At 42.1% G+C, this 24,364-nt stretch overlaps 1 protein-coding gene across 1 annotated transcript in view; it reads right to left on the bottom strand.

Annotated features, from left to right (window-relative positions):
• Positions 1–1,515: 1,515 nt before the first annotated feature.
• LOC138059827 (E3 ubiquitin-protein ligase UBR5-like) overlaps positions 1,516–24,364 on the bottom strand; it is a 33,446-nt gene continuing 10,597 nt past the window's right edge. Inside the window, exons 8-30 of the mRNA XM_068905454.1 lie at positions 23,899–24,152; positions 23,038–23,248; positions 22,209–22,351; positions 21,735–21,872; positions 21,372–21,428; positions 18,879–19,894; positions 18,042–18,226; positions 17,580–17,649; positions 16,815–17,187; positions 14,930–15,241; positions 13,856–14,019; positions 12,428–12,895; positions 11,084–11,251; positions 10,224–10,380; positions 8,888–9,007; positions 7,704–7,823; positions 7,390–7,505; positions 6,815–6,947; positions 5,381–5,466; positions 4,568–4,679; positions 3,691–3,809; positions 3,144–3,259; positions 1,516–2,536 (exon numbers count right to left, since the gene is read on the bottom strand). Coding sequence (XP_068761555.1) covers positions 2,376–2,536; positions 3,144–3,259; positions 3,691–3,809; positions 4,568–4,679; positions 5,381–5,466; positions 6,815–6,947; positions 7,390–7,505; positions 7,704–7,823; positions 8,888–9,007; positions 10,224–10,380; positions 11,084–11,251; positions 12,428–12,895; positions 13,856–14,019; positions 14,930–15,241; positions 16,815–17,187; positions 17,580–17,649; positions 18,042–18,226; positions 18,879–19,894; positions 21,372–21,428; positions 21,735–21,872; positions 22,209–22,351; positions 23,038–23,248; positions 23,899–24,152 — 4,799 coding nt within the window. The 3' untranslated portion in view covers positions 1,516–2,375. The remainder of the gene's footprint in view (positions 2,537–3,143; positions 3,260–3,690; positions 3,810–4,567; positions 4,680–5,380; positions 5,467–6,814; positions 6,948–7,389; positions 7,506–7,703; positions 7,824–8,887; positions 9,008–10,223; positions 10,381–11,083; positions 11,252–12,427; positions 12,896–13,855; positions 14,020–14,929; positions 15,242–16,814; positions 17,188–17,579; positions 17,650–18,041; positions 18,227–18,878; positions 19,895–21,371; positions 21,429–21,734; positions 21,873–22,208; positions 22,352–23,037; positions 23,249–23,898; positions 24,153–24,364) is intronic.

The raw sequence follows: 24,364 nt of genomic DNA, 5'->3' as shown, positions 1-24,364 counted from the left end.
GGTAAGTTCCAAGTGTCAAACGGTAGTTTGGAGACCCTGTTGAGCGGAGGCCGTTCAAATGGTTCCAATATTGCGCCAACAAAAAAAGAACCAACACTTCCTCGAAAACCAAGAACTACAAACCAGCCTCTTTCGTCCAGATAAAATACGCCATATCGACTTCTGCGGCCTGACGTGAGAATGTGTGTGTTCTACAATTGTTGAACATAGTGTTGAAACGGCTTCAAAGCCATTCAACATTTTCGAGAAGAAAGGAAAAAGTGAATCGAAGTTGAATAAAAGTTTAAACCGATTTAAACTTGATTCAACAAGCTTTCAACAATGTTGGAAGACCTGTTCAAATGCACCGAACATTTGGTTCAACAAAGTGTTGAATGCATGTTGAAGCAAATATTGAAACCATTGAAACGGGTCTTCAGACTAGATTTGAGGAAGAGGCAGACGTGAACTTGAAAATGGCCCATTAGTATTAGACTAAGTATTCCAGGCCGCCTGGTCAACCTTAAGGGAGATAAATGTTGCGCAGTTTTCTTTTTCTTGAATTCCTGATCCACATGATTCGCAACTGGAGATGTCCGTTATTCTAAGTCGAAAAAGAAAGCGCCTTGTGTAATAATGTGCTGCAGTAAGAGATATAATTCATTGGATAAAGCGGGATGCCATCATACCGAGCCTACGTTTTGCGCTCTATGAGTCTGTAAAAGTCTTGGTGCTTCTACTGTTGCGCACACTACACGAGATCGCTATTCAGACTTAGAGGGACTTTGCTTCGTTGATGGACATAACGAGTGGACTGTTACAATCAGTACTACAACCAGGATTACTCTTGGCTTCGTATACTAAATATAGGAGATCTGGCACAAGGGGATTAATTATTATTCCTTGGAGCAAAGAAACCAGCAAAACATTTTGTGCTGTAATGAATTCCAGTTGTATCAGGACAGGCATGAGGGCGACCTAGTAATTTTAGAAAGCATTCTCAAACTTGTTTAAATTTTTAGCCGCTAGCTATAACTACTCTTTACTTGTAACTGGCAAAGAATCTCTTTGTAAATATCGCTTTTTTTTAAATTTTCAGAATGTCCAAACGACTTCTGGTTTGCCGATTGCAATGAAACTATGACGTTCAAAATTATGTCTATGCGTCAGTGCTAAATGACTGTGCTCCATTTCTGTTGCTTGCTTTTGCACTGAGATACGTCCAGAAATGTATTCACAAACCACACAGTCACATTTTGATTAATATAGTTTAAAGGTCACCAGTAGCTTCACTCGCTCCATGTACACTCTCAGTTACCGCCAAGCGTCACTTAATAGCGGCAATTGAGACAAAGAAAAGGCAAGCTAGGGATTGCGTTCATCCCCTCGCACAAACAAAACGTCGGCAAAAAAAAAAATCAAGTGACTTGTTGTTTCCATTGGGGGTGAAACGGACTAGAATGAATAACTAACGTTAAACCCAGGTTCAAACATCACATGCACGTGACAAAACAAACTGATAACTACACTTCCAACTAATGATTTAACCGTCATTTTATTAAAACTACTTCATCATTTCTTTTACAAACTATTTCAACAGCACAAAAAACTCTTTTGTCAGAACCATCTTTAGTATACATTAAGTAAATGAATGCCTTCCTGTGTGCTTAGTGAACAGGCCTTTAAATGGTAGCTTGTCTGGGGTTGACCTAGATTTCTAAGAAACCTCGTTGCATTTTTACCTTTCCGCCTTCTCTAAAAGCTACTACTTGAACAAATCATTAGAAACGCCGCACCGTCCGCACCAGAATGAGGTCACCCACAACCTCGCTGCCATCAGCAGGCTAGGCCACTGAGAACATAACTGTGAATATGACCGATGACCGGGCGCGAGAGATAATCCTGAAAAATGAAAACGAGCTTTCGAGTTTACTAGTATTGCTCTCTACAATAACAATGCCAGTGTAAAAAACTGCATAGAAAGAAATTACAAGCAAACTTTCCTGGTTTCTCTTATTCTCTGTTTCCTGTATTGGCAAAGTGGGACTAGGAAGCACTAAGGTTATCGCAGTGTCAATCAAAGCGGTGGAAATGACGCCTTCCTAATATTAACGCAGCTGCAGTTCCAACAATGGGATTGATATGCGATTCTTTGATGAATTCTCGGTCGACATTTCTTCTTGATTTTGTAAAAAGGTCACAGGTGAACCGACACCTCTGCTTTATAAAATGTCAAATCTAATGTGAAGCAAAGGATAGACGCTGGACGCTGTGTTTTACTGATTACAATATTTCTGTTGTGGCTAGCAAGCCACGCGGACAAAATGACACGTGCAATCATACATAAACTGAGCCAGTAAAGGCAATTGAGCCAGGAGTATTGTGATATAAACCGTTCAGCCCAATCCGTAGCTCTGGCACTGAATCGCTTGAAGAAGCTTTCGCTTCAGTATTTTCTTGGACGGATACAGCGGTATGCTCATCCGCTGACCGCAAGTTGTTGCCATGGGCAACGCCTTGGTGTTGCCACTGATTACCTCGACGGTGATACTGAGATCTGGTGAATGAAAAAGAAAGAAGAGATGACAACAAGAATAACGCAATGTGCACTGATGCTGGACTTTACAATTTCAAGATAAACGTACTACCTTGATTCCCGAAGTGCCTTCACTCGAAATTTCGCTGTCTCCGATTTGTGATGCAAACTTCAGTTTCCGAAGACGAAAACAACATGACGACACCATATGAAATGATTGCTACCCGTTAAAATGTCACTACGATACTGTTGTCACTACTGATACTGCTTCGTCTTTTCGCGATATATTTTCTTGGCTGAGGGTAACGGTTTCGGCTGGGAATCCCGACGTTACCAAGTACATTTTAAAGCCAAACCAAACAGGTTCTGAACTTGCGCTCGATGCTAAACGCAGTTTGCACTTATCAGAGTGAATAAATAAATATATAAATTCAATGCATCCTTAAATTGGACAAAGAAGAACGAAAGGTATAAATTATATCACATTACATAGTTGTCTTAAATGTTTATTAGCAAACCAAACTGTATTGACTACCGCAAAAGTTTCACTTCTCCCGACAAATGGAACGTATGGAAACTTAAAGAAAGAAAATACATGATGATAAAAGTTAAGGCTCTTATCACTGACCTTGATCAGGGTCTCGTCTATCGGATAAAGCGGGCAGGACAGCACTTCCGGTGCAAAAATACAATAACTGCTGTCTTTGAAGTGGTGTCATTTTATGCACAATTGACCAGAACCATCTGAGGACAAAGTGAAGTGCAGATCAATTTTGTTTCAAAATTTAAGACTGGAAAACATTTAGAACATTTCGATGTGCACTTATTCGTTTTCGAAGTCTTAGAACTGACTAAGAGGTAATGACTGAGTGACTGAGTGACTGAGTGACTGAGTGACTGACTTGACTTGACTTGACTTGACTGACTGACTGACTGACTGACTGACTCAACGAATAAATGGCCGAATGAATTACTGATTTCTTACTGGCTGACATCCTGGCTGGCTGGCTGGCTGACGGGCAGGCAAACTGACCGAATGGTCCACCTGCCACGTCTACCTTACCGTAGGCCAAAGAGCTGAGTAACAGAAAATGGGCTCAAAGCAGAATAAAGCCACGTTATCTGCATCAGTATGAAACCCACGAAGGGTTCAAGAGCTACTGATATTTCCTTACCTCTTGAATCTGTCAAGAATATCAATCGAACAGCCATTGCTGTTACTAAATGAGATAACGGAACGAAGTCGGTTAATGTCAACATCTGTTGTTCCGCCGGATACCAACAACTGAAAGTCCTGTGATGATAAGAAATAATACGCGATAAAAACCTTTGTGAAGAAGCGAAACAACTGACACATATTTCAAGTGAAGCTATTATCATCGCAGTTATATGAACGCAATTGAAGCAATTCCGTAGAGAAGCCTGAAATATGCATGACTTGAACGGGGTTTGAACCCGTGACCTCGCGATGCGGGTGCGACCCTCTAATCAAATGAGCTACGAAGCCACTGATGTTGGGAGCTGATCATTTGTGGGTTCATATGTTCCTGTGATGAATGAATCAATGAACGAAATTGTTTCATTCATCACGGGAACATTTCAGACCCCGTTGAAGTCCTGAAATTTTCAGGCTTCTGCACGCAATTGCTCCAGTTGCGTTCATAACTGCCAGGATCATAGCTTCACTTGATTTCATATCCGCAGTTTAATATATGATTCATTTCATATATGTTTCAACAAATGTTTGTGCCTCAATTAACTGAGACTTCATTAATTTTTACATCTCTACGTGTGATATTAGATAAAAGAACTGATTGAATCGGGAGCTAAGTTGGCGCCGTGGTGAGAGGTCTCGCCCTTCACCGATGTCTGCCGGGTTCGATTCGTGCAATCGAAGAAATAAGCCGAATGAGTTCATGGGGTCTCCACTCTATTATCGTCATCGTCATCGTAGTCGTCATCAGCATCATCATCATCATTATCGTCACTACTATGCCCCTTCTCAACCTACTCATCGTCGTCATCATCCATCTTGTTATTTTTCTGTCTCACCTCTGGCGTCAGAGAAGACAAAAGCTCGGCTGGTATGATGTCATGAAGTCCGCTTCTCATGGCTCGTAATTCGGCTTCCACACAGCCAATCATTACTTTCGTGGCATATAATCTGGGAATTATCAAACACAACCAATCCTGAGTATGTATGCTACACTGGCTTATAAGAGGGAAAGGATTGAGGGGAGGCAGTGTAGTACAAGACTAAGTCACATGATAATGCGAAAGTTAGGTTATCCAGTGATTCCATTCAAAGGAAAACATCAGAAATTTATCAGTCGGAGCACAAACTGATTGTCATTGAGTGTACTTAAAAACCAAAACATACAAATAGTCTCAATTCCTAATTTTAAACATGTTCTTTTGCGACTGCGTCCGTGGATTTGATGCCACAAGTCACATTCTTGCCAACTGTCGGTTTACCAGAACTCTTCTGTCTGGATTTTCTCCAAATTACAATAAAAAGTGAGGGTGTGTTCATAAATGTGGGCAGTTTGCTGAAAAACATTTGAAGAAAAGGCTTTCAGCAAGACTGTACATGAAAATGAACCGAGGGAATGTTTTTCGTGTCTTAGCACCAAAAATGTCAGCGGTTTTTCTTCATGAAAAGACGGTTTGGTTTCACAGAGCTTGTCCTAAAAAGTGAAAGACGAGTACAGGGAAGCATACTTCCGAAACATGATTTTAATTTGCTGTAACCAAATCAGGAATGCAGTCCAACTTTCTTTTTCAAAGAAGTAATTCTGGAAAATGTGATTCTTTATTTACGACATTTTCGACGTTAGGTTCGCCTCTAATCTTGATGACTATTACCTGACGTATTTGCAGATGTTCTCAGGTGTTACGGGAACTTGAGAACCGCCAGGTACAAGTTCTTCGGTGGTGCCTCCAACTGAGGTCTGCCACGAGAAAATCAAAGGAAGTAATCAGATAAATAATATAGTACTACTAATCATGTTCTAATCGCAGTTAAACCTTGACAAGGTTTTTGTTGTCAGTGGTGAAGGGCTGACATCGCCACATTTCATGCCCGTTTTAATGTAATAGTTTCTTTCCCTTGAATAAAACACGTAAATCTGCACGCGTTTCCTCGTGAAAGAGCTCCCACACTTTTCCACAATCGTATGTGCAATGAAGTAGAAAAGTTGGAAATTTTGCAGGGCAGAAACTGAACAGAGCATTAACTTGAACGGATGGATGAATGGATCAATAAAGAAATAAATATGTTTTAATGCCAATAAGGGAGCTAGCCTAGTTGCGATAAGCAAAATATTTTTTGTTCTCCAGTGAGATAGGCAAGAATAACAATGGCCACCATTTATGAAAGCGGTCTATTCATGCTTATTCGAAGAAACCATGCTGCGCAATAATGCGGATGAATGTTAAAGGAGAAGCTAAATTTGAGCCGAAGAATTTTAAAAGCGAACCAAACGTTTCGAAGGTACTCCCTCTTCATCAGTGGTTTGAAAGCAACTTGGCTTTCAAACCACTGCTAAAGAGGAAGTACCCACGAAACGTTTGGTTCGCATTTAAATTCTCCGGCGCAAATTTAAACTTTCCTTTACTACAGTACTCACGTTTATACCGACTTTTATTATATAGATATTGATGAAATACCAGGATTTCTCCTTTTACTAAAAAATCATATCTTCACCGCGCGCAGTGAACGTATCATTTTTATCTTTCACATGTGAGGATATAGGTGTTGTCATGGTAACCAACACGATTAGCCAATAAAACGCGAGCTTTCTCTTCATTGTAAGATGCTTTTGTGCTTTAATATAATTCTTCTCTACAACATTAACATTTTTATTGCAAAATTTGACATTATCATGATTTGTTTTTCATAACTTTCATATCTTGTTTCATGTTACACAACATGCGTGTTTTAACGGTTGGTGACCACTTTTTCATCATTTCGAAAATGAATAAAACAAGTTGTTTTAAATCTAGACATTTCATCAATATCTATATAATAAACAGAACATTACATGGCCGCTTGGGGATACGAATTTTATCTTCTCGTGCTGAAAGTATCTCTCACTCGTTCGCTTCGCTCACTCGTGAGAGATACTTTCAGCACTCGAAGATAAAATTCGTATCCCCGCGCGGCCATGTAATATCCTCTATATAGCCTCGGATCTGTTGATTGTATCTTGGTGAAAACGAGACCCGTAGTACTAAGAAAATCATCTTGAGTTATCCGCTATAAAAGATTCTTGATTAAAAGGTATACGGCATTCTCACCTCAAAATGACAGCAGTAAGTGGCTTGAAATCGCTCTGAAGTCATCATTGGGTGGGCGCCATCAAGAATCATTCGACTCAGTCCTTCAAACAAGTCAGCATTAAAAAACGCAAGGTCTTCCCATGTCACCTCTCTAAAAAGAAAAACAAATCGACCTATCTTTCACAATTACAGTCACATATCGACGAAAAACAGTTGAGAGAAAAACTAAACCTAAAAACGGAAGGAGAATAAACAAGAAAAAAAGGAAAGGAAAAAAGTGGACATAAAAAAGCAACGTGATTTTAATGGAGGAACGGAATAAGAAAGTCACCCTTGTTCTCTCATGCAAATAGAATGTTTCACTCGTTGACGTGCGTCTTCTACACTGATATGTCCACGCCTTTCTACCTTTCTGTCTCTGTGAAACACAAGCAACTTCGGTGCAGAAACGATTTCCACCGAAAATGGCCGCTCTCGTGCAAGGGACACGACGTTAGAAATGGTCTCAAATAAACGTAATACACTCCATCACTAAGTGTCAAGCACTGCAGAAACGCAAGACAGCCCATAAAACGAAAGGGGAATCTCCGTACCTTTCCAAGAGGAACTTGACCACGTGTCTACTGAAGTTCAGTGGAACAGTATTACTGAACCACAGGCTCAGACCAATAAATCGACCAACAGCGGTGAACATCTTATGACGACGGCTCTGGAACAAGTTGAAAAAAAAAGCCCCTTTAAAAATATACTTATTTAAAATGTGAAAGCAGGATTCTTGAGAAAGGAAGGGCGCCTAGACATCACGTTTGAACTCTCGGTCGCGAACGCTTGCGTCCTGCTCCTTAGGATATGAACGCAAGGGATTCAAGCTATTCCCGAACCTTTGTCTTAGATTTAGATTTCCTACCCTTGAGTAATTTTCCTGCGGAGATTTATCATCGTAGGCATATGGTTTGGGTGCGTAGAATCCACTTTGTTCGGGCAACTTGCCCGGTTCATGAAGCAAGGCTGTGGCGCCATCAGGGAGCTGAAAAACACAACAATGGTGTTAGCTGAGAAGTTACTCTCTTCACCATGTCAGGTGACATCACATTTTCGAATTCTACATTACTTAACAAACTAATGATTGCAAAATATGTAAATGACACATTTTGATATACAGTTGTCATGATTCTAGGCCAGAATGTTAATTGCAGTTTAATGGGTGCCTTTTACACATTTAACAATCATTAATTCACCTCACACGGGATATTCTTCGAACTCGCAACCGACCTCCAGCTCCGTGATGGCTTCATAGCTGAAGGTGGTCGAGAAACGCAGTACAATCTTAAGTTGTTATCAACGGCAACGATCAATCTCGATTAGAGTTACCTAACTAAATTGATGGCCATTTTGATTTCAGCGGCCGTGTTTTCACTAGCGGTTTTTAAGGTCGCTTAGCGAGTGACAACCGGAAATCGCGTGAAAACAGTTGCTTGTCACTCGCTTAAAGTTCAGCGAGTCGGCAAACTTCAATAGAATTGTAATTAAATTTAAGCCACCAAACCAGGTAGCTTAAGCGAGTTGGCAATTACTTTCGGCCAATGAGGAGTCGCTTTCAGTTATTCAAATCGGAAATACAACAGGCGTGCTATTTTTATTATTTTTATTATTGCATTGGCACATGCTCTCTCCTCATTTAATCTTACCTGTGAAAACACGTATCATTTTTAAGTCGCTTAACGAAGTCTACAAACAACCATTTTCAGGAATGTTAAGCGAGACAACGGCTGTTGTGAAAACACAGCCAGCATGCAATAAACTACTTGCACATGAACTTAAATCATGAGTAAAATTTGACATGGCTTGAACCAAGGAGTGGCACGACTTGATAGTATTTGATCGTCTGTGTGAGTGTAGTCTTGAGACGAACTATTTGCAAATAACAAATCGATAACATGAGGGAAAGTCAGTTCACTTTGCGCAGACCCGAACGATCAAATTTAGGATATCAGGTATCAGGAAATATATTTAAGACTTCAAAAACAACTCATTTCAATATCCTCAGTGTCCATTCGCCGAAGACAGCAGTACAAAAGTTGTGCTTCCCACCTTTTCATCCGTTTTTAGAGCATTGGCCATCGCAGCAAAGAATCCACGGTTGACACCAGGTCCAGAGCCCTCTTCTCCTTCAAACTTGACTCGTAGATTACTATAGTGAAAGGTGGACATCTATAGCACAAAAATGACGCAAAGAAATTATTTTAAGCTTCAAAAACCGACTAACAGTTTTTCCTCGTGGGTCCTGCGTATAATATTACAGCGAAACTACATGCAGCTGTGAGCATAATTTGCTTATTCCGCGATAGGGAATAATCTATGGGTGCGTTCGATTGACCGTATTCCGGAATAGGAATACATGGAATAGAAGTTACAAATCGTTCGTTTTTACGAAGATTCACAACAAAATTGTCAAAAGCCTGCTAAAATAAATATTTTTATTATCCTTGCTGCTTAAAAACGCCAAACGTACCGTTTTAAATCATCACTCTGTGTATACTTATTCCGGAATGGGGTCGATCGAACGCACCCTATAATGCATACGATGGCCTCCCTCCCGGTATATTTTCTTGGTTTGGGATAAGGAATGGAATGTTATTACATTCATGGCTATGAATTGATTCAAAAGGACACGAATATCGAATAATTTGATAACACCCATTCCAGGACTTGTCCAATTTTCTCTTATCTCACCTTTTCAAACTCATTGTCCCCAATGCAAAACATGAAAAGCAATTAATTTTTAGGTCACACTCTGTCCCGAATGTGACACTATTCCATTACTACATTATAATACAATACAATAATACAATACATACTTAATTGACCGCTCAGTCCCCATAGGGGCTTTTCAGGGCCAATGAAACACAACAAAACGACGGAACAGAACAACACTTGAACAACAACTGTTAAGAATCCCAACTGGCCGGAGCCAAACCAGTTGGCTATTTACAAGTGCAGCTGGGAAGTTGAACCAGGGACTACCAGGAACAAATTCAACGAGTGGTCAGAGCGGGTCTTGAACCCGAAATCTCCGGATCTCAAGGCAAGTGCCCTAACCACTGGGCCACAATGCCATCTATACTTGCATACATTGTCTTCCCCAGAAAATTACCGAATTTGTTTCTGGAGACGGCTATCGAATTCATCACACGGCGGCCCGTTCAAAACTCCAAGCACCCGCTCCTTTATTTGCACCCACGAAATCTCATTCCTTAATTTATGAACTCGACGTTCAGGAAATAATGTAATGTCCTGACTACAGACTGAATTCGATCTCTAAGAATTGCCTCTTTCCTCAACACAAACGTACGACCTCCTACACTGAAAGAGAAGGAGAAAGAAGAAAAACAAAACAACAAAAACACGCTTGGGCGAATCAACTTACATCTCCAAGAACCCTTAGCGTATTCTCCAGAATCTTCTGGCGTTTGATTGACAAGGAGAGTGTAGTGCCCACTCTCCCGCTCATACCTCCATATGGACCCAGCTGCTGAGAATCATTTGTGATGGAGTCGCGAAGATACGTGGCAGCGCGGCGGAACCTGAGAAAGAAAGTGACAATATGAGCCTCTTGGCACAAATGGCATAAATCGCATATGAACCAATGATGGCCGACTGTAGCAAAGCTGAGGTTGGACTTTGGTAAATTCAGACCCTGAGTCTAATTTTCTGAGCTGAATCTTCGAATTTGAGTCAACCGATAGACAATAATTCGGTTTAACTTAGAACGCGGTTTACGGTAATACTTTCAGCTCCAGAATAGGCTACGTTCGATATATCAATATTCACTCATGGCTATGAGCCTTATTGGAGGCTTCACGGTTAAATTTAAATATTGCCTTGTTTAGAAATCTCCCTTGAGACTTGTGACACAAAGAAATCAGAACTGACCCGTGAAAATTTTGACCATAAAGCTTCGTAGCCAGGCCTGAATATTGACATATCGAACTCATCTGCTCTTGCCCTCTAGACACTCTTGGTCTCTTCCCTAGGGAGAAAAGGTTGGCACAGAGAAGAGAGCACCCGTCTTCCACAAATGTGACCCGGTATCGATTCCTGGGACTCAGGTTGGGTTGAGTTTCTAGGTTCTCCGAGACGTTTTTCTCCGGATCTCGGTTTTTGCGCTTTTACCAAATTCCAACATTTGAGTTGATCTCAATTAATTTCGAGTGATTTAATTTAAAGTCTCTCCATTTAGTAGAGCACTTTTACTAAGTCAAGTATTGTATATTTGAGACACAATACCTTGCCAGTCTTCCAGCCACACCAGCGCGGGCCGCCAAAAAGCTTTCTCGCTCGGCTCCAGGACCATCCGCAAGAAAAAGGCGGGAAAACAAATCGACCGATATCTTCCAACGGTTAATTACTTGATCAGGTGACCAGTTCAGCATCAGGGGTGAGGCGTGGGTAGAGCTGTGGTAAATAAAACAATAATACCGGTATATTTTGAGAACCATAAGTAAAGTTAGTACGAGGTTAAAATTGCTCGCGGTTTTTCCGCCTTCGCTACCGGCTACAAGTATTTGCTTAGGGCTACGGTTGTGTCATTTCCTTCTTTGCGTTTGTTGAGACTGGCCAAAGCAATGGTTAACGGGCAGGAGCTCATCAAGAGGAGCCTCTATCTCCTCTAATTCCTTGAGTCAACCCTTTCCCGAGTAAATTTATTTTTAGGAACAGGTTTTTCTCACGAAAAGTATCATAATTCCCTTGACGCTGAGATAGCTCTGTTTTGATTGGCTTTTACAACAGTGAGCGTGCTCAATCTCCCAAGGGAGGTGTTCTATAAATAAATCTACTCGGGAAAGGGTTGACTCCGAGGCCAAGTATGGGAGATAGAGGCCCCTCTTAATGAGCTCCTGTTAACGGGTTTTCTTTTGCGGCACTTAATTGAAAACGGCTCTATCACGAGTCAAAGAGAACGGAACAGCAGGATGGAAATCCTGTTTGTACCTACGGCAGGACGATGAAAAACCCACGAAATGTAATTAAACTTTACCAGGAAAAGCTTTTGTCTACTATTTACACAAGAATACACTATTTCATGGGACGGCATTTTCTACACAAGGGAATCATCTGTCACTCAACCATGGATGCTAACAGAGCTCCGAGATACTGGTACAATTTTTTAAAAAAATCAGTAATATTGTAGAGGATGCTATCTTCCTTCATGTTCTTAATATCTTCAATTACTTTGTTGGCCAGGAGTTATCTTTAACGAGTTCCGTCTCTGTTTTGCTATGACTTTTGATCACCACCTTGGATCATCGGTTATGCAAGGACGAATTCGAACAAAAAGGGCAAAGCGACACGCTCCTCTTTCAATAAATGAACTCGCTCGTTTGTTTCGTAAGAACAAACTTTCGCATGGAAACCGCCCGTCATCACTTACATTACGGACCTTTAAATCAGAGGACGAGTTTTCCGTACTGAGCATGCGCATAAGGTTTGTAGGCCGGCTCGAGGCCGGCATTTTTCGAAGTGCGCATGCTCAGAACGGGAAAGTCGTACTCGAAGTCGTCCTCGTCGCCGGATCCAAAGGTCCCGAATTGAAGAAATATTTACATTAACCAACACATCATTACCACTTACACGCCCTTGGAACTAAACGATGTCGGCAGACTGCTGTCGTCCTCATTATCTCCTTGTAACGTCAAATTAGTATCCTCACTCGACTTCTGGCGAGCAACTGTCACGTTATGAGTAAATACTTCCCAAGATGCTTTCGGAACCTTAGGGAATTTCTGCTGCACTGTATCATGAAGACTGTTCAGAAATTTCTCTCTGTCAGCATGCATCACGTCCATGCCGAAAAACTTGATAATCGCTTCGCGTTCGTAACTATGCCGACGTCGACGCTTTGATTCGGTGTTTGGTAATGGCTTAGAGTCCAGTCCTGATGATCCATCCTCGTTCTGCGCAGGCTGAGAGGAACTGGGGCAAGATTCCTCTCCGTCACGGCTTGATATCGATATACTACGGTCAAACATTTTTCCAATTCGCGGCCAATGCGTCATGCAGTAGATGAAGGCGTCCAGAACGTATACGGCGTGTTCGTAACTAAAAGGAAAGGTTTTCGTCAGCCTTAGTAGTGTTCCTCTTCTTAAAGGAAACAAGAAGGAGTTTTGTAAATCGCGCAAAGCGACGAAACACCAAACGGACCTGGCCTAGCACCTGCATGGCGTTTCTTCCGGCCCTCTCCGTCAACTCACTCCCAAGCATAGCAGACTTTTCGCTCACATTATGTGACCCGAAACAATTACCCGCGGGGAACAAAGAGGTGTAGAGACTACACACGCGACAACTAACCAATTGAGGGGAAAATGTTCCCTCTTTGTGAAGCTAGCTTCTATTCTAATACGATTTTCTAGTTTTTGCGGATGGGAAGATTATTGGTTAACGCTGTCTCAACGAAGTTTAATGATCCATGCATCGTTGCATGGGTGAAGGAAAGGAATTTCCACTGATTTCAGTAGTGGTCAAACTTCCGTGCATGGGAGCTGGTCTCCGATTTCACCCACCTCACCCCCACAGCGTAAAGCAGACAAGTGTTAAAGCTGCTTCAACAAGGCAACTATAAATTAAACAAACGAACACGGAGGAGAGCTCTAACTCCCAAAACCAGTTTGCCGTTCGACTAGTGAGGAACTGTCCCATTTTTCAAAACAGGGCGTTCTCTAGATTCTAAGTTATCCCACACTTTGACAAAGATTTCTACGAAAAGAAAAAAACGCTGAGTTGACCTTTACTACAAGTGTGGAGTTTTTATTCGATTCAGAAGACTTCATCTGCCACAAAGTCAAACGTGAAGCACCAAAACCAGGAAACCAGCAAACAAATATGTTGTCACACTTGAAGGTGAAGCAGGCGCCGGATGAAGGGAACTCTCTGAGCTCATCGAAAACAAGGAGAAGTGAAAACAATTTTAATAATGCCTGCGTGTGCGCTGACATTTACAATGTACCTTCTGTGTTAGTACTAAATTAACTTTATAATTTAAACTTAAGTGGCGTTACTCACCGCAGCATATCGACCACAGGTAGAGAATCTTTGTGTTCGTGGTTATGCGCCCTCAGGAGAAACATAAGATACTCTTCCGGGGAGGCCCCAGGAATGGTTGACACAGTCCGGGTCAGCATGGCAAGCTCTGTGTCTTCAGGCCGTTGAAGCGAGGCCAAGTATCTCTGGAGAATAACAATTTATTACGTTAATTAAATAGCACATTTTTTTCAAAGGATGTCCTCAAATGAGGTTTACAGCAATAAGCAGCGAAAGAAATGTTTCGTTACATATACTAAATATAACAAACTGAAAACTTCCAACTATAGCAGGAGACAAACAGTTCGCTATTTACGAACAGCCGTCTTGTTGGGATCACTCTGACACCTCAACGTAAGAGTTCAAACTGTGAGAAAATCAATGTGGAAATGTTGTAAAAGCCACTTTCAAAAACTGTCCGCATAATCTCGGAGGAGATCCCGCTTTTACCGAAGAGGGACCCAACAAGATGACGCTGATGCCTTCAGTTTTGAGAGCATGGATGAATACATAGCTTTCTCGATCCAGTGTTTCTTTTATAGGTGGGTTGAATCAAATTCCAGAGCACAGAGAGACTAATCTAGCCTGTGGTCACAGTGGGATTTGAACTGGGCGCAACTGGACAACAATGCCTCCTCAACAAAATAATGAAGCAAATATATTGGCTGTTAAAAGGAAACACACACACCTATATCCTAACACTCCTTGTAGGGACAAATATATTTTCTCAAGGGGTTGGAATGGTGAGGCATTAGAAGTTTCAGCCTTGCAGATTTGGTCATATACAAGATTAGCTTTTGAATTGAGTTTCCGCGCAAAAATCGTTTGTGGTTTTTATAGCACACAAAAATGACACAGCAAAGACTATACACACCGAGGAGTGCTTTGGCAATTCTTCACAAAAAATGTGGAAAGTTGTGCTGCTGGTTCAGCAGGCTTTGTTTCATGAGGACCTTTTTTCCCGCAACTTGTGTCGCAACGAAATTTGGATCTAGTCAGACAACCTTTTGAAAGAAAAATCGGGAATTGTAACATAAGATTGAAGAATCAAATTACCTTGGTGTCAAAATGTCTTCCCATCCTCAGCTGGCCTTCAACAACGTCCAGCATATCGACCAGCCAAGCCCACGACTTCTCCAAGATCGACAACGCAGAGGTTTGAATAGACTGACACTCCTGAAGCCCAAGTGTCAGTGTTGGTAGGATACTTTCACCCGTTTCGCCTTGTTGTTGCGTGACGGTCACATCTGACAAGGTTTTCATGAGATCCAGGGTCTCCTTGACGAGTCGCGAGAACATTCGAGACAAATAGCAGTTTCCAGTATGAATACTCGGCGGGGAAATGACACTGCTAGCTAACTGTGGCATCTGTCGATTAAGAAACTTCGTTAGTGTTCCTATCCCAGTTTGCACTAGCATCCGCAATAGTATATGGAAGGTCGATAGTTCAAATCCTCTAAAGGAGAACTTGGGTTCTTCTGGCGTACCCTAAATCACCATCGAAAAGCTCTCTCTTCAAAAAAAAAAAAACATTTTTCTTCTTACGCCCACAAACAGAAACACAGCCCCGTTATTTTGCACACTTGAAAAACACACCAGCCAAATTTAACCTTAAGCATAAACCTGAGAAATGACTTTATTTTCTTCTCCATTCATCTCTCAGGCTTAAGCTGGGCACGGTTCAACGCAAATCCACAGTCCGACCGGACCGCATCGTTCAATAAAAAGGCCACCTTTAAAGTGCCCCTGTGACAAAAAAAAAATCACTTCCTTTCTTTCTTCAGATTTTGAAAGTGTGTTTGCTTAACACCTGACTGGCAAAATTTTGAGGTTTGATTTTTATCCAAAGGCCGTTTACTTTGAGTTTGAATTTCACGGTCCGCCATTAGTCACGTTCAAAAGTGACCAATTGGACCGCAGGGGGTTGGATCCAGGAAAAGTAGTAGCAATAGACCATATTCGTATTCTCAGTATTGGACTGGAACTACTGTAGCTTGCAATGGAGGCTCCTGCCGGAAACTCTTTTCAGATGCAAATACTTTCTAATATATTCCACCGCATTAGTCTCCACTGCAATCTAGTTCCAGTCCAATTCTCCTTTTTCACACGGCGGCCATATTGTCCCAGGAGACCAAAAAAGCTTCGTTTTACCACGCCAAGCCTCGCGGTGAAAACCATGGGGGTGAGGCTTGGCGTGGTAAAACAAAGCTTTTTTGGTCTCCCGGGACAATATGGCCGCCGTGTGACAAAGGCGATTACTGAGAATACTTACTGATTCCACTGCGGCCTAAAGCACTTAAAGTCAAAGATGATGTGAGCAGAAACCAGGGGAATTATCGGCACGCTTTCAAGTCACAACATTAATATTTAATCCTTTGACTCCTAGGAGTGATCAGTATGTAAATTCTCCTCACAATTTCAATGAAATGTCAGGCAGACAGGTATTGAGAATGAAGATAATTATCAGCTTAAGAGATGTGATCTTGATATAAAACCAAATTCTCATGACTACCCAACAGAGAAATATATGGTACCAGTAAGGAGAATGAGCGTTTCGATTTTGGGAATAAAAGGGTTAAGAAATCTGGGGTCCGTTTATCGAAAGTCCCGAAAACGTTCCGGGCCCGAAAAGCCATTTGTGAAACTGCCAACCGCTTGTTTTGGAAAGCCGATCTTTTAACATGTTTTTGAGCTAAAAAAAAAATAAAAATGACCGTGAAGTTTGACGACTTAAATCATCTCCGTCCTTGAGATATAAAGGGAATTGTGACACTCGAAAATGGCCGGTAAAGTGTTGGGACTTTCGAGAAACGTGCCCCCAGACCATGCAAAAACAGTTCAACCTTACCCGGCCCGTGTGACTATTCCTTTCCTTATCATCTCTAAGAAATTTAGATCTCAAAACTGCGAGAAACGTTAGTAAAAAGCCCTAGGAACTTACGTGAATATGCCCCGCCAGACTGTTGCCCTCATTTACACCGGCAACTCTCCCGTCTAATGCCCATGCGTAAGGGTGATCATGGGTTATTCCCGTCGCCATGGAAACAGAACGGGTGTCAAGCTCATCAAGTTCAATATCGTAATCAGTATCCCCATCCAAACTTGCCATACGCGTCGTATCGTCCTCCGAGTCACTGTCGCTGTCTAATAGAGATCTCTTTTCATTAACGTTCCTCTTCAGTTCAAATGGTGAGCCCTGAAGAGGGTTTGGAGTCGTCTTTTTGCTTGCGCTGTTCGGTGTTTCATCTGTGATGTTAGCTAGCCTTATTCCTCGACATGCTGTGCTGCTTTGTGTTGACTTGTTTTGCTGTATTCTGTTTGAGAGAGAGAGAGAGAGAGAGGAAACAACGGTCCCATTGAAGAATAATTGAACGAACAAAAGAAACAGATTACAAGAACAGAAAGACGAAACAATTGAAAAAGCGATCGCTTTTTTTTTTTTCATTAGGAGAAAAACAAGTAAAAAAGTACAAGCACCAACCAATGGATTGCTGCTTATCGTGTCATAAGCAAAGGAAATAACTATAACTGAACGGACGTAATATGGACCCTTTGCAGTATAGTGATCACATGGTACTGAAAAACCGCCATACTGAAACGCAAATTGCCCACTGGGACATCTAAAACAAAGAAAATTTAGATAAGTTGCTTTCGTTTAGATGTCCCAGAAGGCAATTTGCGTTCCAGTATGGCGTTCCAGTCTTACCTGTAAGCGGTCCTTAGAAGCGGATCATTTGCTCTGCCAGTAGAATCATGGGGGCCACTCACACGAATTCCTACAGACGAAGAAAAAAACAGGACAGTTTAATACTTTCTGGAACGTTGTACAATAAATAGGCATTAGACGTCTTCATGCCATTCTTCATGTTATTCTGCCCCTCTGAGTCACTGTGGCCGGAAGTGGGATTATTCCTCGTCCAACTTTGGACGGGAAGGAGACTGGTAAGGAGACGACGCAAATCTCATCCCGCCGGTTGCCGGAAAAACTCTTGGCTTCTTACGACTTCTTAAACATTAAGAGGATCTTAAAACCTACACTTGCAAAATAATTCATGAATAATTGCGAAATTAATTCCTTTTCTTACATAAAGCTTCAGTTGAGAATGTACAAAATGAAAATTAATACGGGGAAAGGATTTCGTACGAATATGTTTCGAAAACAACCTACCTGGTCTGCACCGAAACCTGCCCGGATACAATCCTCCATTAGGGTTGGGTAAGCTGTTGCTGATTGAGGAGCCTGTGGAGCGAGCTTGTGGTTTAGCAACACCCTCTCGGACAGGAACGACAGACGCTTCTGCGGCTTGTACAAGCTCATTAACAGCTAGCCACGAAAACGAGCGCAGGATCATTCTATAATGAGAGTGAAAATTTACAATCCATACAAAATTTCAAGTGGGATGTGGATCACACGCTACTAGCAGAGGCAACAGGTGCGTTTTGAACAGTCTTAACTATTAGAGGGTAACGTAAAGTGCTAGGTTTCTACCCATATGAACCATGTGATAGGGCTAATGCTCACATGGTTCATATGGGTAGAAAACTAGCACTTTACGTTACCCTCTAATAGTTAAGTTTAATGAAATATAAGTGCTACAAGGCCAATGTTTGCAAAAACGTAACCCTTCCGTTTTGAACAGTGCCACTCTAACATTTCAGACTTTATCTTTAACGAGACTGGGAAGCACTATTGCGGATGCAATAAAACTAATGTTGCCCAGTTTCGCGACGCCCATAGCATTGTTGTTGACGCGAATCATTTTTGTTGGACGCAAAAAATTGCTTTTTGAATCGGGTTAAAAACTCTTCCGGATGTATTTGGTAGTATTGTTTCGAAACAATTATTCTCCACTTCCGATGACTACGCGCGGCTCGGACGAAAACGAAAGATATGAGTACACAAAACCAGTGAAAAAGAAAAAGAAAGAAAAAGTAAAGAAAAAAGGGAAAAGAAGAACAAATACAAGGAAAAGAAAAGAAAATAGAAGACATCAGAGGCACTCACCTAACTTTCCTCTTGAATTCCAGGTTATCACTCTGGCTATTTCTGTCGCTGCTTGCTGTAGGTCTGGAACCAAGACGGGAACGGAGGTCTACGTAAGACAGGCCAGACCTACTAAGATGAACAGCCAACTGCCGGATGACAGACCTCAAAAATCGAACTCCTACAATGAGGGAAACATCCTTGGGATTTGACGCATTGTATTGCTCGTCATAGCGAAGTACAGTTTCAAGCGTCAAGCCTTTCGAATACTTTTTCATTTCGTTGATGATTGTCTCCACGAAACTCACAAGAACGGCTTCGTCAGCATGGGCCAGTAGCTCGAAAACAAACGAATCCAGAGAGCATGATTCCAAGGGGCTGGGACGCGATGGCGACTTCTGAGAGCTGCTGCAGGAGTCCCTTGATTCGTCTGTCATTTCTACATCTTTAGAATCTACTGGATAGTGGCCTAAAACGGTTGAGGCCACGGAATGCCAGTTTTGCGTTAACTGAATCAACACTGGGAGACTGTCACGACACAGTTCATCAGAAACAACACCGGGAGTTGGCGCAAAACTGATAAGATCAGAAGCCGTCGCTGCATTTTCACCCGAGGATATCTCAAGGGTGGCATCCTTAACCACCTTGTCTTCAGACTCCGCCGGAACAAGGTGCTGTTGCTGTTGGCCATCACCATTTGGATATCGTCTCTCCAGAGCTGTCAACGTGTCTACAATGCTGCGAAAGCTACTCGAAATATCGTCAAGTTGAGCCAAGAGATTGCTCTCCAGCATACCAGGATCTGCAACGCCGGTGATATTGATTTCCGCCATTATTTCCTCATCCTCAGGAGGCTGAATGGCATCTGGCTGGGCGCTCGCTTCTCGTCTTGCAGGAATGGTTGCTTCTTGTCCAAGCAAGACGCTTCTGTACTTGTTGAGACGCAGCTTTTGGTTGGCTGTAAGTTTAATCCAACGAGAGTTGTTTACTAGAAATGCTAAGGCTGTGTCGCCCTCCTTGTTCTTTGCAGTCGCAATCTAAAAAAAATAAAAAATAAAAATTATTAACAATAAATAACAATGATTAATTTAATTGACATTAAATCTTTCATTCATGTGCAACAGTGGCCCCATGGTAACACTGTCCCGGCAGTGCTACTGATTTTTGCGCGAAAGTCGTAGGTAAAGATGTCCCATCTTTTTACCGAAGGTCAAACGTATGACATTTTTAGAATACAAGTCGCTTGGCAATGGTCAAAGGACAACTGAAAAATTACAGGCCTAGGTAGGAATCGAACCTAACACCTCCGTAACACAGGTCGGATGCTCTACACATTGAGCTACTACAACTCACTGAAGAGCTACAATTCTGGACAAAATTGTTGAGACAATTTTCTCTCTGTAAACAATTTATTTATGCCACATAAATCTTCTACTTTCGAATCCCCCTCTCCCCCCCCCACCCCCATACAATGTTGAGGGATAACCTTGTCCGTTGCACCTTTTCACAAACAACATTGTCTTGGGTGGGGGAGGGGGAAGGGGATATGAGCGCATTTGTAGTTGTCATTGTCGAAAAAGGCGAAACTTGCGAAAAGTCTCAACGACTTTTGTCCAGCATTGTAGATCGTTTATCTAGGTCCTGCATGGACAATTTGTAGTGCTTGCAGACCACTGCATGGGACACATTGTCCATTCACGACGTAGATAAAACGACCTACAACAGCTCTCCAGTGAATTCTAGTAGCTCAAGGGGTAGAGCATTCGACCGGTGTTACACCGGAGGTCGTAGGTTCGAATCCTGACTTCGACTATTCTATCTTTCTCACGCGCGAATTGCACCTTTCCATCATTTCATGTATTTGTATGACATTTTTGATAACCTAAGGATAAGATATCAAGAGAATATGGGAAAAGAGATATTTGGCCATATTTCGATGAAAATTACTTGAAACTGTTATTAATTGTGTCACATTGAGTGGTCATGGTAACAAACACCGGGATAAAAATAACCTTTGCAGCATGGGCACGATCTTAAAATAAATTTATCATGCACGGCCTGGGGAAATAGGGATTCTTTGTTCCCTCATATCCTCTTGAAGATATCAAATAAATTTCAGTGGATGAGCTATTTACATTAAATTTGTACTGAAATGTCTTTGAAAACCACCAGGCCAAACGTTTTCCCAGTCCATTTCTCTCAACTCAATCCCCAGGTTTAAGGGACGAAAAACAAAAAAAGATTCCGTGGGCTAATACGGTTCTTCGTAAGGAAACCACAGCATTATTTGTGGTCATAGCTCACAAAAAAAATCGTCTGTTAGTGTTCAGAGTAGGGAAAAATGGAAGGACGCTTCCCCGTCTAAAGTTTATTTTCCAAGCAGTTGAAACAATGGATCCGTACTCTCAAAATTCTCCTTAACCGAATTCATAGGATTGGAACCCACCCATTCTTAGATGACACGGGTTTTCCGTGACCATTGATGCTTCGTCGGAGAATATCCCCAGTACTTACCTCAGGGTATGACAACAGGCGAGAAAACAGTTCACAGATGAGCCCTTCCTCTTCAACCTAAAAGAATAAAGATGAAAACTTTATCTGTCTCTTACAGATTGCAAACGCTAGAAGATCACCTTGCCATCATTCTAAAGTAATTTTTGGATAGGCCACTTTCGTATCCTCACGGTTTGACTGGATCGAGCTTGAAATGGAGGCTAATGAGGGGGAATCTTTTCACCTGCAACTTGAATATTTCCACCGCATTCGCCTCCATTTCAAGCACGATCCAGTCAAACCGTGAGAATACGAAACTGGCCTATTGAGCGTTGTCTTCTATAAGGCAGAGATGAAAAAAAGTGGCACAGCTCATGGACTCACCACCACCGTGTCTCCAGAAGCGTCAGTAGTTTGTGCTTTGGGGATAATCTTGGCCGTCCCTTCTGCATTAGAAACATTGTAAATACTGCCACGGACACCTACTTCCATCTCAATTTTCTCCGTTTCCCCATTTTCAACCTAAAATAGAATCACTTAAGAATTGATACAGCGGTTTAGAGAAGAAGGTTTCCAATGTTCAACAGAATCTCATACGCACGTCCAAGAAACATATCATAAGGATATTGCTAACGAGGTGGCGCAGTGAGAAAGCTCTAGAATGGTCGTAATTAGAAGCCAAGTTCCACTCTGATTAATTGTAGTAAAATAAACAAATGGAAATCAACAATGCGCAGACAACGAAAGCAACAAAAAGCGCGTGAAAATTGTCCTCATGGCATCATGTTGCACTTGACGCGAGATCACTCGACTAATTCCAGTCAAAGGGTTACTTATTCATTTATTTTACGGGCACACCTCAGTGAGCTTAACATGTAGTACATGTTGTACTAAGCTAGCCAATCCTCCTTCAGGTGCACTCATCTCGCTTGACACCATATGATGATCCATTTCCAGCAGAGCTTGTCTCAGCTCTTTTGGGTCCGAGAACGTCACCATGCCTGAGAAGCGAAAAAAGGTCATTAAAATTGGTGCAAATTCTTGCACTCCGTAATACGTAGGAGAGCGCAAGTCTTCTCGTGAAACGGCAAGCTAAATAAACGAAAGGAAGATCAAATCAATTGCTAAGGGAAAAAAAGAGAGTTTGTGAAACTACGCTTAACTAAAAAAAGTTGAACGACCAAGAACAGTATTCAGTTTACTACGAAAACTACCGATTTGTGGGACGGGCCCGAAATTTGAGTGACTTCCCCGCCCACTTCAGTCAAACAATTTGATGAAATTCCTTTCCCACGATGTAAGCAGTAGCCCGCTTTCGCCGTCAAGGTGTACCGGAACAACCACAACAATGGAAAGATTTGTTTTCCCGGGGGAAAATGGATAAAATTGTTTTTGTCCAGCGAAGACGTTAATTGCAAGTGCAACCATGGACTCGCTGTTACTTCGAATGCAAGAAAGGTTCCCTGGCCTGAAAAGTAGCGTCGAACACAACACCACTCAAGAAATTGAACTATTTGCAAGCAAAAGTGGACTCAGTAATTCGGGTCCATTCCACAGATCGGTGATTTTCGCAGTAAACGTTGCGCAAGCGCGTCGCAATTGGTCCGGACATTTCTCTAAAGACGTCATCGTCGGTTTCATTAGTAGTAGCAGCTGCGTAACCTACAGTGATAGAAAACCGTATTACCTGACAAAGATTCTCGCCGACTGCCAACAACCGGTATTCTTCCTCCTTCTCCAACATATCGCCTAGACCAACGATTGTAATTCATGCTGGATGTAGTCGGAGTGAGTAAGTTTCCTCTTTTGGCTTCAGAAGGTTTCTTGGGAACCTTTGTGGCCTTGATCTTGTCACCTTTTGCCGCAAGCCTCTGTTTCGGAGTCTTAGTGCGATAACGCTGAAAGAGAGCAACGATTTCGCTCTTTATTTACTCGTCCCCTCTTTCTTTGTCGAAAGCAACGACCATAAATTGAGAAAAGGGTTCTACATAAGGATGTGGCCAAACTGTGATTCTGTGCAAATGCCCTTTTTAATAAACGGAAAATTGACGCTTCTAGCAGAACTAACACATACAAAAAACCAACAAACATAAACGCAGAAACATACTAAAAATAAACAAGTGTCGTGGAAGTTTTTTTTTGAGAAAAAATAATTAACGCTTAGCACTTGAATTTAAGTTTGCAGTGAGCCAGCTGGTGACTTTCATCGAACAAAAAACAACAAGATTGAGTTGACAAAAGCCGAGAAGCAACCTGACACAATCACGCATGAGCAGCCCTTTTGCTTGTTTCCCTTGCGTCCTAATCCCGTTCAAGCGCTACGGTTTACCACTGAAGTCTGACGAGGGCTCTGGGAAAGGGAATGCTTGCATTCTATTTCCCTTGCGTGCGATTCGTCGTCTCCATTCGTCGCCCAGGGTGACATTTGTGTCTGTAGCATCTTCACCTCGCCAGTCTAACGCAAGGTTATGTGTTTGTCACAAAGTGTCTCGCCTACGGTTACTTGTGACGGACTCATGCTGGTCACAACCCAAAACACACAACTCACCTTTCTTCCTTCCATCGTGACGGGTGGTATTGTTGCCCTGTAAGCGGATGGGTAGCGTCCCTGAAACAGCTTTAAGAGTAACCTGGGAGTGTAACTTGATGGTAGGTTTGTTACAGTGAGGCTGTTTCCCAGCCCACTTGGGGGTAGATTCTCTGTACACGTAATCGCGAGAGCGTGAAGAGGTGTAATGCCGTTAAATGTTTCGGGGAATATCACGTCCTCCATTGAACACTTCAAACTAGGATTGCAGTTGTCTACACAAAAGAAAAAAACAAGCGTTTGGATTAGAACGGGGAAAACTCTGACTGTGGTTCCGAGTCTTCTGAGGACAAAATGGATAAAGGGCAGTTTCAATTGACGAATGCCTGCCTGAGCCACTACTCTCCCTGTCCACCCGTAAGCACGACGAATGTTCACAATGAAAGTGCTGTTACAGTATTAGTTTGCTTCGCTAAAATGGCCACCA

The sequence above is a fragment of the Montipora capricornis genome, chromosome 8 (genome assembly GCF_036669925.1).
Source record: "Montipora capricornis isolate CH-2021 chromosome 8, ASM3666992v2, whole genome shotgun sequence".
NCBI classification, from domain to species: domain Eukaryota; kingdom Metazoa; phylum Cnidaria; class Anthozoa; order Scleractinia; family Acroporidae; genus Montipora; species Montipora capricornis.
This window is presented reverse-complemented; position numbering and strand designations above follow the sequence as displayed.